This window comes from Kogia breviceps, chromosome 9 (assembly GCF_026419965.1).
Source record: "Kogia breviceps isolate mKogBre1 chromosome 9, mKogBre1 haplotype 1, whole genome shotgun sequence".
Taxonomy (NCBI): Eukaryota; Metazoa; Chordata; class Mammalia; order Artiodactyla; family Physeteridae; genus Kogia; species Kogia breviceps.
In genome coordinates, this window is record NC_081318.1 from 59793718 (window position 1) to 59807052 (window position 13335).

The window sequence follows — 13335 nt, forward strand, 5'->3', positions numbered from 1 at the left end:
TTGTCAGGCCCACTGGGGTTCACATAGTAAAGAATATTCCAGGCAAGGAGCCCCAGTGAATTGCTCTAAACCTCTAAGCAGCAGCCAATCATTTCCTGCTATAAATCTCATCAATCTCGTCTAACCCTTTCATGTCCAGGATCCACAAGCACCCATCATCTGAAACTCTTAAAAGCTGAAGAGTGCGTAGAGGAAAACTTGTGGGATACCATGGAGAACAGGAGGAATCTTTAAAAAAAAAAAAAAAATTCTCTGCTTTTTCTTAATCCCCAAATTTCTACAGGAGCTAGTAGTACAGGGACGAAGAGATAATCATCTAGTAAGCAGTGTTTAAAAATCAAAGTGGGGGAGAGCGGAGCTGCTTCCACCTCTGCACGTGATTATACAGTTCTCTCTCCTGCACTCGGGGAAATCGGCTTCCTCTTTTAACGGCAGCCAGCTGGTTTTCCAGAGGTGCCTAGTTAGGGTTTACTGAGCGCACACCCACCGTTCTGAGTTACACGCTGCACACAAAACCTGCCGCTGCCATCGGGTGGGAAAGAGCTGAAAGGAGGGCGTCCTGGCCCGAGGCCTGCCCGTCCTAAAAATGCAGCCCGCATCAACCCATTGTGGTCAAACTGGCGTCTCTGTACAGACCCGGAGCTCCCAGCCAAAAACTGTTAAGTCTCACAGGATTCAGAGATGGCTTTGCCTTAAAGGAGGTATTTTTCTAAAACGATGCTCGTCTATGAGTGGATTTATTTTACAAACACCATGTAAGCACAACACATGCTCTGGAGGCTTTTATTCTCTAACCCTGACCTATAGAAAGCCGAGTAAGAGTTAAATGTAAGAGGTCCCAGGTCTTCGGTTTCTGACTTCCACAAATTCAAGAGGTTGGTTTCTGTTAACCATAAAATAAAATTTAGCATTCCTCAAATTGTTTCCACATAACTTATGAGTCCTTTCACAAAGAAAATAGGTCTAAAAGCCTTCAAACTGTGACTCCAGACTAAACAAAATTATCTCATTTTGATATTCAGAAAACCAGCAGGCATGGCAGTTGGGTGATGCCCTGATGAAGTGCCTCTCTGTGGGGCAGAGCCTAGCTTTCATTTCACAACACGACACTGGACGGTGACACCAAAATGGGACTCCAGTCCCACCTCTCCCAGCACAAGATTGAGGGAAGATCTTCTGCCTCTTTTGGGAGGGTTAGGCTTCTAAGGCGGTTCAGAAATCACCCCATCTTTCACAGGAAAAGCAAATGCCAACTATCTGTTTCTCAGAACATCTCTAAGTAATTTCTCTTTCCAGACTTTTGAAATGGTCTGGATTTTTGGTGCAAAACAAAGAAATGGTAGGTCAGAGACCAGTGTTGTACAGGCAATTGGCATGTGAAAAGGGGATGGGTGACCCTATCAAAGAAACACCAGGAAGCAAGTGTGCTGCTCCCTTTTACCCACCTGCCTCTGGGCCTCGGCCAAGTTGAAGGGCAAAGTTCCCTCTTCTAGAGGAGCGATCCGTTCAATGTCGGCTAAGGTCATACGTCTAGAGGGAAAAGCAAGCACAAGCAACAACAAAATACAAATGTATTAAAATTTACATTATGGAATTTTAAAACGTTTCTTTTCTTGTTTCCCATATTTCAGAGTCATCTTTAATATGGCTTCTTTTTCTCCAGGTTTGCTGCGGTCCTCCTACCCCATCTTCTAACCTCCCTTTATTAAGCTAATTAAAAAAAACAAAAAAAACACGAGCAACTTACCCCCGTGGCTCATATAAATCTGCTAACTGAAACAAGATGTCAACTTCCATGGGTGTAACCTGACCAAATTTCTGAGCTGCCAGAACAAACTCCTCTGTATGGAAAAAGAGTTAAAAGGGAAAGATTCAAGAAGGAATAGCCACTAAATGCAGCATTAACTCAAGGCACAGGAATGAGCAAACATCACCAAACTTTATTATTAACAGTCGTAGAATTCAAGTCAATCCAAATAGGGTAAGAATTTTTGCAGTTCTTTCATTTATCTGGAAAGAGTGTGCAGAATAGTTTCTCTAATATTGACTCTAAAAGCTTGGTGTCATCCAAAGGCTTTGAATGACACAGGAAGCCATTCAAATTGTGGGTCAGGGAAAACCAGGAAGGAGATATGAAACTCAATATGCATAGGTCCCAGGACGTAATATTAATGAAGCTGTAGAATTCCGAAGGGAATTCTCTGTTTTAAAAAAAGAAATCCCATTAAAATGCTGATATCTTGATCAGAGATTGTCAATCAACACACACTGTCAGCAGTGTAAGTTTATGCAATTCCTTGTGTACTTTTGAAGGTCACTTTAGAGGATGCCAATTTAGCTCAGGTTTTAGTAAGATTTGAAAACATTTAAGAAACTTTACATGGTTCCCTCATTCAAAGACTGTCTTGGGTTTATTTAAAATGTGCTGAAGATTGTTTTGTCTGATCTAAGGGTGGAGAACACACATGTACCATATGGTTAATATGTGTCAGTGGGACAGAAAAATTTATAACATAAACTCCTAGTTGCCTTCTTTACCCTAATAATAACTCACCAAGATAGTTGCAGGCAAGAATTCAGATTCTCACTCACCCTTAGTCACCTCTACATCTTTCCTGTTGCCAGCCAGAGTGCTGTAGATCTTTCTAATGAGTTCCATGTTGTTAAGGAGTGAATTAAATCCATTAAAATAGGAGAAACTAACTTGATGGGACGTGGTACCTCCAGCAGCCTCAGATAAGTTGAAAATAAGAGGGGGGAGAAGAAAAATAAACAAAGCATTTATAGAATGAAGAAGATTCAGAAGTACATACATCAAATGCTAGTTTTGGAAGTAATCAAGAAAGCATGTACAGAAAGAAATGTTTATAAGCATTTTTCTTTCACATTAAAAAAAAGCTATAAATGATTTTTAGAAGTAACTGCAACTAATCATGACCAGAACTTGTACTCTCCACAAAGTCCTAGAAAACTAAATACATGTGTAGGATTATAACAACAGAACCAGTAGTAATTTACAGAGTTCAAATTTCAATTGGAAATGTTTTATAAGTTTGTTTATTTCATCTAATGAGCAATTCTTAAAAGCTTAGACATGCAAAACTCTATTATACACATGCACACATGTGTATACTTATACATGCAAAACTCTATTATACCAACACAAACATACTATGAAAAGTGGTCAATCTAACATTAATATCATGATTTGTCATGTTACTTATAAGTAGTAATAAATCAGCATTTAAGTACAGACTTTATATTGGTAGGATTTCTAGCAAACAAGCATATTATGGTAAAATTATGAGATGTCATACGCTTTGATGGGGGTTAAGACTGGTCAGAATTCTGATAATCAGAATTTGTAAGAAACCATATTTCTTCACGGGGACAAGGAAAACAGACAGCATGTCCATTATGAATGGAACTTCAGTTTGAGGTTTCAAATATTTTGCCTTCCCTAACAAGGCAAAATATTTTTATTAGGAAAGCACTTCTTTATAAGGTAACAACCACATAAATCTTCACTTACTACTCATTTGAAATAGCTGATGTGAGAGCTGGGATAGCGAAGGGGGGCCAAGAAAAGGAGCGAGATTAACACAGTGCCGGAGTGGAAAAGGCCTTGTCAGATCACCGCATCTCCAAAGAGAGAGACCAGAAAGAAAGAGAGGAAAAATGAAAAGCTCCCCTGAGTTCTTCCTTATGGTAAGCATTGTGGGAAACTCAGGTGATGGTGAAAACACTCAAAAAGTCCTCTCCCTGGGATTAACAAAGGAAGAGTTACCATTGCATAAGGGTCCCAAATCTGGGGGATCATCACAATTACCTAGGAAGCCTCAGAAATTAGATTCTAGGACCTTACCACCTGTGGATGGTGAATGGGTAGGCCTGGAAGAGACCTCAGAATCTGCACTTTTAATAACTATCCCTGATGATTCTTAAACTCTGTGACCAAGGCTTGGGAACAACCACCACGGAATGTTCCAGGACACCCTCAGGGTCCATGAAGGAGGAGAGTGGCTGGACATCCACTAGGAGGGAAGCTCCACGACACATGTCAGCAAGGCTCCGCCCATTGCATGTGCCAGTGTCGCCTCCACACACATGCTGAATGAATGAGTGAATCCAAGGGTTAAGAGTTCCTGTTCTGCTGACTCCTCAAATACATCTATGTGCACTACTTGTTTAGAAAAACCACTTTGCCTTAGAGAACAGGTAAAAGCAAAGATCAGCATTTGACATACCTCAAAATATAAAGCAAATTAATATGCAATTACATGTCTGGTTTTCCTTTTTAAAAAAGCCAGTTAATACATTTCTTTAAGATAGTCCATATCATCCAGGTAACAAGTCAACCTACCCACTGAAACTGGCAAAGCACTCTCTGTAAGTTTGGTCATGGATACAATATCACTAAGAAAATTAGTGTTTAAACAGAAGAAACTGCATAATCTGTAAGACTTGTTCTTACAATCCCTTATTTACTGAGCTTACACCAAGAATAAGCTATTTCATTATGGCAAGTTACAACCTAGGAGGAGGGATAAATTGGGAGACTGAAATTGACATATACACACTACTATGTATAAAATAGATAAGTAATAACGACCTACTGTATAACACAGGGAACTCTACTCAGTACTTTGTAATGACCTATATGGGAAAAGAATCTAAAAAAGAGTGGATATATGTATAACTGATTCACTTTGCTGTACACCTGAAACTAACACAACATTGTAAATTAACTATACTCCAATAGAAATTAAAAAACAACTTACAGCTACTAGACATTCTTCTACAAAAGGTGTCAAGACATGAGGGCGGATGGTGACCATGATGTCTCGGAAGTCAATGGCTGTGACTTTTCCAGTCCTGGCATTGTCCCTTTGAACAAAGGCTTGCTTTGCATGCTCCAATTGTATTTCCTGCAAACAAAGAAGGTGAAATACTTCACTTATGTTTCCCATTTACTACAAATGACTGCTCAATTTCAAATCAGGGTGAAGAAATATATACATTATATCTTGATTTACTAAGCCCCACACTTGTTCAATAGCACTCCCAAGTTATCTCCTTCCAAAGAGAGAACTTTGTTCAGACTGGTGAACATGTCTTGAGAAAGTACATTCCTTAAATTTCTTACCCAAAGAAACCAAATCACTTCCATGTTCTGCTCTAGTCCAAAGACACAAGGAAAATAAAAACTCGAATGAAGCTAGGTAGGCTCAAAGATCTGGACAAACCCTGCTTAGGGGATGCAGATGATCAAAGGAAAAACACCTACTGGGACATTAACCTCTCTCCAAAGAACAGAGAAAAAATTTTAACAGTAACTTGGTTCACAAACATGTGATGTAACAGCATATTGAAAAGGGTAGTTCTGCTCAGGAATATGCTATTCCTCTACACTGTTGGTATTTGGGGTAGTTTAAGCCTTTGTTATGGGGGCTGTCCTATGCATCCCTACCCTCTTTCTACTGGATGCTGGTAGCCCCTTTTCTGCAAGGCCATGGCAATCAAAAATGTCTCCAGAGAGGACCATATGTCCCGACTGAGGACCAACACTCTAGAATTAGGGACTGGACGGTACATGCATCAGAGGTGGCAAAACTCTGGCAATGCCATTGGATATATGTTTTAATTCATATGATCTAAGGACAGGAAGCCCAACCTTAGATTTCTATTGCTATTCTCAGGGGATAAGTGTATCAAAAAAATAAAACACGGTCTCCCGTCAAAACCCATCACGTGCTGTATAGGAGAAGCAACACTTCTGCAGAGAGTATTATATTCTCCTCCTCAAGATGCTCTGTCCATTTTCCAAATGGGCCCTTAGAGTGAGATCTAATCTCTATGAAATTAAAAGGCATCCCAGATGTGGCTTTCAAGGACTTTAAATTATTTAAATTTAAAAAAGTTTTATTAGATGATACTGAGGAATTAACTTTTTTTTTTTAACTTTGGCAAGATAATGACTTACAGTTTTATGAAAACTAACTGTCCTCATGAAGTAGTGCAAACTAAAGTGTGGGAGAAATGACATGAATCTGAAAATGCCCTGAAGTATCCTATTTCCCTTCTCCTCCCACAGAAAGGTGGGGAGATAAAGGAAGACTGATAAAATATTGATAATAATTGAAGCTGTATAGTGGGAACATGGTGGGTTATCATATCTTTATCCTCACTTTTATGGAGTTTGAAAGTGTCTACAATAAAACATTTTTAAAGACAAAACAATAATAAGAATCAGAGTTCTTATCCTATTCAAAAGCCTCTTCTCAGTTATAGCATCTGCCAGTGTAGATCCAGCCGATCCCTGCTGGAACTCTCGCCTGGGGCCCTAATCTTTCTAGTGCTTCTTCCATTCATTCCTTAAATAGGAGGCACGTGTCAGCCCTCTGTCCTTTCACAAGGACAGTCTTCTCACTCAACTCTCCTAGGCAAAGACCTCCCCTCCCTAGGTCTTCTTATAAGATTTCTTATAAGGCTTGACTCCCAGATCCAAGTCTCTCACTCCTATCTGCTGCGTCAGAATTTCTAACTGCTTAGTGAATATACTCATGGGGGTATCTTGTAAAGGCCATAAAATTACACGTCGCTAAATCCACTACTATATGTCTCCCACCCAGCCCTCAAACCTGGTCCTTCTCCCATGTTCAAAGCTTAATTATTAGCATGTTGCTTTTCCGGTCACTTACCCTAGAAACCTGTCATTTTCAATTCTTCCAGCTTCCTTTCCCCCAGAGTAAACCAGTTACTACATTAAGCCACTTGGACCTTTGAAAGTTCAGTCAAATGCATCTTTTCCTTTTTACTCCTGACCACTGGTTCAAGGCCTCCTCAGACCATGGCTGAATGGCCACCATGGGCCCAACTGTCAGTCTGGCACTCCTCTCTGACCTCTGCATCCACCTTGCACACATCAACAGCTGCCTTTCAGCATCTCAGATCTGACTTCAATCACTCTCAGCTGAAACCTTTCATCGTAAAGATCTATCTCCAAAGCAAGGCTCTCCAGACCCTACAAGGAGTTACTCTCAGCCTGGTCTAGGGCACCCCATGCCCAGCCTGGACAGACCTTCCACACATCTGGGCCTTTCTCCACACTCTTCCCTCCACCTGGCGGAGATTATAGCCTTCTGCACTAGCTCCTGAAATCCTACCACTTGGTGGCTCAAATGCCACCACTTAGGTAAATATAACCAGGCCTCCTAACTGAAAATAACTGATCTGATCATGCGGCCTCCTGCTTGAACCTCAATTATAAGACTTGTCTTACTCCATCCTACATTATAATCAGTTATTTACATTCCTGTGTTTCTCCCGCCTTGCCAGGAAAAAGAGACTGTGTCCTGCTCATCGTACTTACGGTGTGGGCAGAATGCTTTAGATATAGCAGGTACTCAATAAACCATGGACATAATCCTCAGTGACAGGTACTGTATAAAACCGACTGAGTGAACAAATTACAATCTATTGAACACAAAGGGGTCCTCTGTACAAGTGTCTCCAATTTAAAAAAAAGGATGAAACCAACTGTTAAAGACCCTGTAGTGAAAAAAGACCACAGTATGTATTCAATTGAAAGTAAATGAACACAGTCTTCTTTGAATTGCTAGACCCACTGCTGAAGCTATCGTGAGCCAAGATTACTCTCAACAGTACCAGAAAGTGCGTTCAGTTATTTACCACTTCCCCTAGTTTATAACTAAAATAGTCTCGGGGCTCCTCAGATCATTATACCAAAAGGAGCATCGGTTTCCCTGGTCACTCCAACTCCTCAGAGAGCAGGAAGCCGGAACACTAAGACCAATCCATCCAGAATGTCTAACTGGGAAACAGACACCCAAGTGGGGTTGATGCTCCCCACTGCAGGTCAGGGGGTGCATCTGTAGTGAGGACAAATGCATCACTACGCATTTCTGTGCACGATTAAACATTTAGTAGCGGGAATCCCGCCATCACGATACAAGAAAGCACTTCTAACCCTAACAAAGAACAACTTGAGAACACATTTCCAACAGTTCTTAAAGATTGGGGACACTAAAGTCCACGAAAAACAAGGTAGATCCAGGTAGTTCTCTAATAGTAGAGTATAGTAAAAACCTTTAGTTATCTGTTTCCCCAAACTTAAAAGTAGCTTACTGAAGATGGGGGTTGCCTTCTGAAGAACACCTGTTTATGTCATGACTATTGCTTCATCTGGGTGAGGAAATGAAAACTGTTACCTCAAATGATAAAACAGCCACGACAACAGCATTTTGTAAGCATACGTTACCTGCCAGTGTTCTAAAGTGCTTTGTCGTGATAAACTGATTTAATGCTCACAGCAACCCTATGAGGTAGGAACTCTTATTAACCCCACTGTAGCAGTTGAGGAAACGAACGTCTCACTGACAGGAAGCAGCAAAGCTGGAATTCAAACCCAGGCAGTCCCACTGCACTGACCTTGCTCTTAATACCTCACCATACTGCATGGGAAGCCTGGATAATGCTGCTGTCAGGAATTTGATGACAAAATATTATTTGACACTTAGGAGTCTTCATAGCTATGAGAAGATAAACATTCAATTTGTTTTTAAAGTATTCCAATGCTCTAGATTTTTCTGTAGCCTATTTTCACGAGAAAACAATAAAATTCCCAAAACTTTTTCATTAAAGCAAAAGTCTTTGATGTGCTCTCCGACACCAGGATCGTCCTCCTAACAATAGCAGAGACCATGGAGGAGAGAAACCAAATCTAAAGGGCCTTCTCCCAGCCTTGCTCACAACCTCAAGAGACTGAGGAGAAAGACCAGTAAGGAGGCCTGGGGGGAGCTAACACCCAGGTACTCTATACATACTTAATTCAAGAATGGGCTTCCCTGGTGGCGCAGTGGTTGCGAGTCCGCCTGCCGATGCAGGGGGCGCGGGTTCGTGCCGTGGTCTGGGAGGATCCCGTGTGCCGCGGAGCGGCTGGGCCCGAGCCATGGCCGCTGAGCCTGTGCGTCCGGAGCCTGTGCTCCGCAACGGGAGAGGCCACAGCAGTGAGAGGCCCGCGTACCACACACACAAAAAAAGAATGAATGACCTTTGAAACAAATAACCAGGCTCACTATTCACAGTAGACTGACTTAACATCAAAGCTCTCCATTGGCACCTCTACAGCTGTTTAAGGAAAACCTAACCCTATTCAGGGCTACCAAGACGGTGAAGCATCCTAGATCTGAGTCCAGAGGGGTAAAGCTGGGACGGCGAGCTTTTGGTATGCATGGTGTATAGAGCATGGGTAGTTACCGTTCATTTCCAAAAAAGGGACCAGAATGGATAAACTCATTCTTTGTGCGGGGGAGAGAAGAACAATGGGAGAAGCAATAGTTACATCCAAATATTTAAAGGTTTAAAGGACTATCAGGTAAAAAAGAAGTTAGACTGGTTCTCTGTATTTCTTAAAGAAAAAAAAAAAATCAATGGAGAGAAGATAGAGGGATCAGGTTTCAGCACAAAACACAGAAGTATTTAACCTGACTATTCAGCAATGAAATGGGCTACCTTGCAAAGCAGGGGGTTCCCAGTCACTGGAAATACCTGTTCAACTACTGGCTGAGAAACATATGTCAAGGAATTTTATTTTATTTATTTATTTTTTCATATTCTATTTTATTTCATTTTATGCAGGGGGTTGTGGAAGCAATCTGTTATATTGACAAATCTGAAGTTTGGGACCGGAATGGGCAGAGTTCAAGTATCAGTCATGGCGCTCCTAGCTGGGAGGGCTTAGGGAAGTGTGTTTATATCTCAGAGCCTCAGCAACACCTGACTGCACCAAGTGGTAAAAACTAGACGTCACGTGCGACCAGCACTTAATAAAAAGTAGCTTTGATTTTGGTCAAGGTGAATGGTTTAAAAACCTCTAAAGTCCGTTGCAATATAAGTTCTTGGAGTGTTTTAAAAAATCACCTAGTAAAAGTAAGGAACAGCAGTTCTGCTAAGTGATTCTGAACCAACAACAGGAACGGAGAGACGAAGCCCAGTTAGGGTGGAGGATAACAGTAATAGCTGAGTGCCTGAACACTTCTACAGGCCAGGGGCTCTGCCCAAAACTTCAAAGACAGGACTTGATTCAAGCCTCACAATAATCCTGTGAAGTGATAACACCTTCATCTCCCAGAGGCACCTGAAGTTTAGGGAGGTTAAGTAACTAGTCCAACGTCACACAGCTAGGAGGTGGGAAAGCTGAGATCTCTACCAAAGTATTGTCGGATTCCAAACCTGAGAATTCCAACCACTAACTTATGCTGCCTTGGGTAAAACTGTAAGTAAGGGGATCATAAGTGATCTGGACAGATAACTGGAAAAGAGATTTTAAGAAAAGTTTGGGTGGTGATTTATATATAAAAAAGAAACAAGAGTCTCTTAAATAATTCTCACCTTGGATGATGGGAGAGATAGGAGAAGCTACCACAAAAGAAAATACTTAAGGGGAAAGAGATGAGGTAATTGACCACGGGGAGAAACTTGGAATGAGATGAGCTTTGCCTCCAGGCTGCAAACAAAAGAAAGCCAGAGGTACAGGTCGAAATGTAAATCTGAGAAATGCAGACAACAGGATTTTAGGGGGAAAAAAAAAAACCCAAAAGGCTAACATTTACTGTTGTTAAGCACAGGCTATGCTCCAGGGACAGCTGCATTTTCCTACTTCATCTTTCAATAACCTTATAAGGTGGGATTACCCACCACCTCCATTTTGTAGATGGAAAAATTAGGTAAAGAGCAGCTGAGGGTCGTGTGACGCTAAGGATGAAACTGGATATGCAGCCGGGCGGTCTGGCTCCAGAGCCATATCCTTATCCTACGTGGACTGCCCGTTCCTTTTAGGGGAAGGCCTACCCAGAAGGAAACTCAGAAGGAAAAAAAAAAATAAAGTTGTAAAAATGGATGAGCTCATCGTACAATGCGCAGAAAGAGCAGGCAGATGACAAAAATGGAAGCAATACCTAAACAAGTGAGTAGAGACAATAAAATCGATGGCCTGAGACCCTGTGGAAAACCCAGAGAGCCCAGATGAAGGCACGGTTCTCCCAAGAGAGCTCTTATCAGTAACAGGCCACAGGGCGCTTCCTAAACGCTGTTGATGGAGCCAGGAAGGACTGTAAAGAGAGGGCCCTCCTTCACCTAAGGCCAGAAGGTCACAGAGCAAGGAGCTGGACGGCCACCTCTAAGGCAGTCCTGCTCCAGCACATGAAAGGAGGCCCAGTTTCTCTTTACATTTGCCAGTGAACTGTTTTCTGTTCCCTCTATTCCGGTATGTGATGATTAATGGACTAGGTTTCTACTGTAGCAGTTTCCAACTACTTTAACACACCCATTCAGAATGCTGCAGGAGGGGAAAAAAAAAAAATCAAACTCTTCAGAGTTGCTAGCTGTATAGAAATACACATATATAGGGGTTACACCACTTTTGGTTTAACATTCATGCTTCTAAGAGTTCAAGGCCTGTCATTTTCTTAATAATCTCCAATTTTCAAGTGGGTATATTCTGAATGGAAAAATTCTCTCCACCTCTATACAGATGTGCAAGTTTGTGCTTCAGCCTGAAAACAATTTATCAGGAACGAAAAAAAAAAAGACCAACAGACCCTCAAAACAAGCAGCAGATCCAGATGATTTATATTAGACTTATATTATAAAGCCAAGAACACTAAAAAACACCCCTGACTACTTTGCATTTTTGTGTTTTGTACAGTTTTGAAATTAAAAAATATATATCTAAAACTTTAATAACAATGGGTTATCAACAAAGATATAATTCAAAAGAATTCCTTTTCAGGGGTGGTGGTAGAAGAATTCTGGGGAAAACGCAGGTGGTAATTATTTATGAAAATGAGGAATAAAAATGTATAACGGTTTGCTTATAAAATATGGTATTATATTTAGCCCTATTTCAAATAAATTCTATATTACATCAAGTATCAGGACCTCTACTATTTAATATATAAGTATCATTTTCATAATCCTATGCTAATTTGGAGGAAAAAATTCTAGTTAAAATAAAGATCCACATATTTTTTTAACTGAGTGAAAAACGGAACTTGGCAATGGAATAGGTAGAGAGATAAGTAGTTCCCATTCTCAACATTTTTCTGTGCTCCCCACATTCAGCCTATGCAGTCAGACTTCCAGAGTTCAGCATGAAATTTCATCCCCAATTCACTGGGTGGGGTCTCTAATTAAAAGGTTCTTCAGTAGCAGTGCTGCATGTGGCACTGCACACACAGCAACACCTTGGCAACAACCAGTACAGAGCTTTTCCATCTCAATTTCCTTGCTCTTCTGATTCAACGTTAAACTTCACAGTGGGTAACAGCTATATGGTGTGTTCATTTTTACCAGGATGTTACTGTAAAAGCCTGCACAACAGGCGACTCAACAAAACAGCAAGCTGATGAACGCCATGGACACAACGGCACAATGAATTCTGATTTCCTTTGCCCAGAGAGCAGAAGGTGCAGTGAGAACGAAATGAATCCTGCGTCTAACTCTCCAAGTGACCAGCCTATTCCCCCATCTCGGGTCACTTGGCGCCAAACTAGCAGTGGTTTCCATTTGGACATAAAACACAACCTCATCTCTTGGAGAAGCTGAGGGCAAAACAACATTAGCTACCTTTACTCATTATTTCATTTTGGAACATCACGTGGTACTGTATGTATGAAGCAGTACCAAAGCTGTATCACAGACCCCATCTGGTCCAACTTAAAATCAACATAAAAATCACACCCATGTTAAGAATGCAAATATAATCATGGTCTCTGGCTACTAGAGATCCAGGGTCTAGATATTTTAACTAATACAGATGGCAAGTCGGGGGACCCAGGGCAGGGGCACAAATGGCTTGGGTTACTCAATCCTAAGTAAGGACTTTGTTAGTGGTCCACTGACCTGTTTACACAATTGTGGCTTCAGCAAGTTCTACTACAAAGGATTGTTTTTTGTTAACACCTGAAACGCTCTTTCAGTTCCAAAGCTTGAGAATTTGATGTTGCCATGGTTGGAGGTTATGTTTTCTTTTGTTTGGTGGTGATGTTGGGCTGGCAGGGGGGAACAATTTCTTTTTTAACAACACAGCCTTTTGTGCTGAAAGTTTTGCCTTAAACCAGGATACCCTGACATACATAGTCGCAACCCTATGACTCAGAACTGCTGACCAGGAGCAGCAAATCTCTGGCCTCCAGAGGGACACGTGGTAACCACCAGCACCTGGGACTGCTGACTTCCAGAACTCTGCTCTCTAGGGTGCAGAACCTGAAAACCAAAACGTCCATTTCACACAAAAGACTTGGGTTGGTCTGT

General features: G+C 41.3%; 1 protein-coding gene across 8 annotated transcripts in view; it reads right to left on the reverse strand.

Annotated features, from left to right (window-relative positions):
- SLC25A13 (solute carrier family 25 member 13) overlaps positions 1–13335 on the reverse strand; it is a 221912-nt gene that overhangs the window by 77123 nt on the left and 131454 nt on the right. For all 8 annotated transcript variants that reach the window (XM_067042538.1, XM_067042537.1, XM_059074831.2 and 5 more), the window contains 4 exons: positions 4782–4928; positions 2593–2731; positions 1748–1841; positions 1446–1530 (listed from right to left, as the gene is read on the reverse strand). In XM_067042538.1, coding sequence (XP_066898639.1) covers positions 1446–1530; positions 1748–1841; positions 2593–2731; positions 4782–4928 — 465 coding nt within the window. The remainder of the gene's footprint in view (positions 1–1445; positions 1531–1747; positions 1842–2592; positions 2732–4781; positions 4929–13335) is intronic.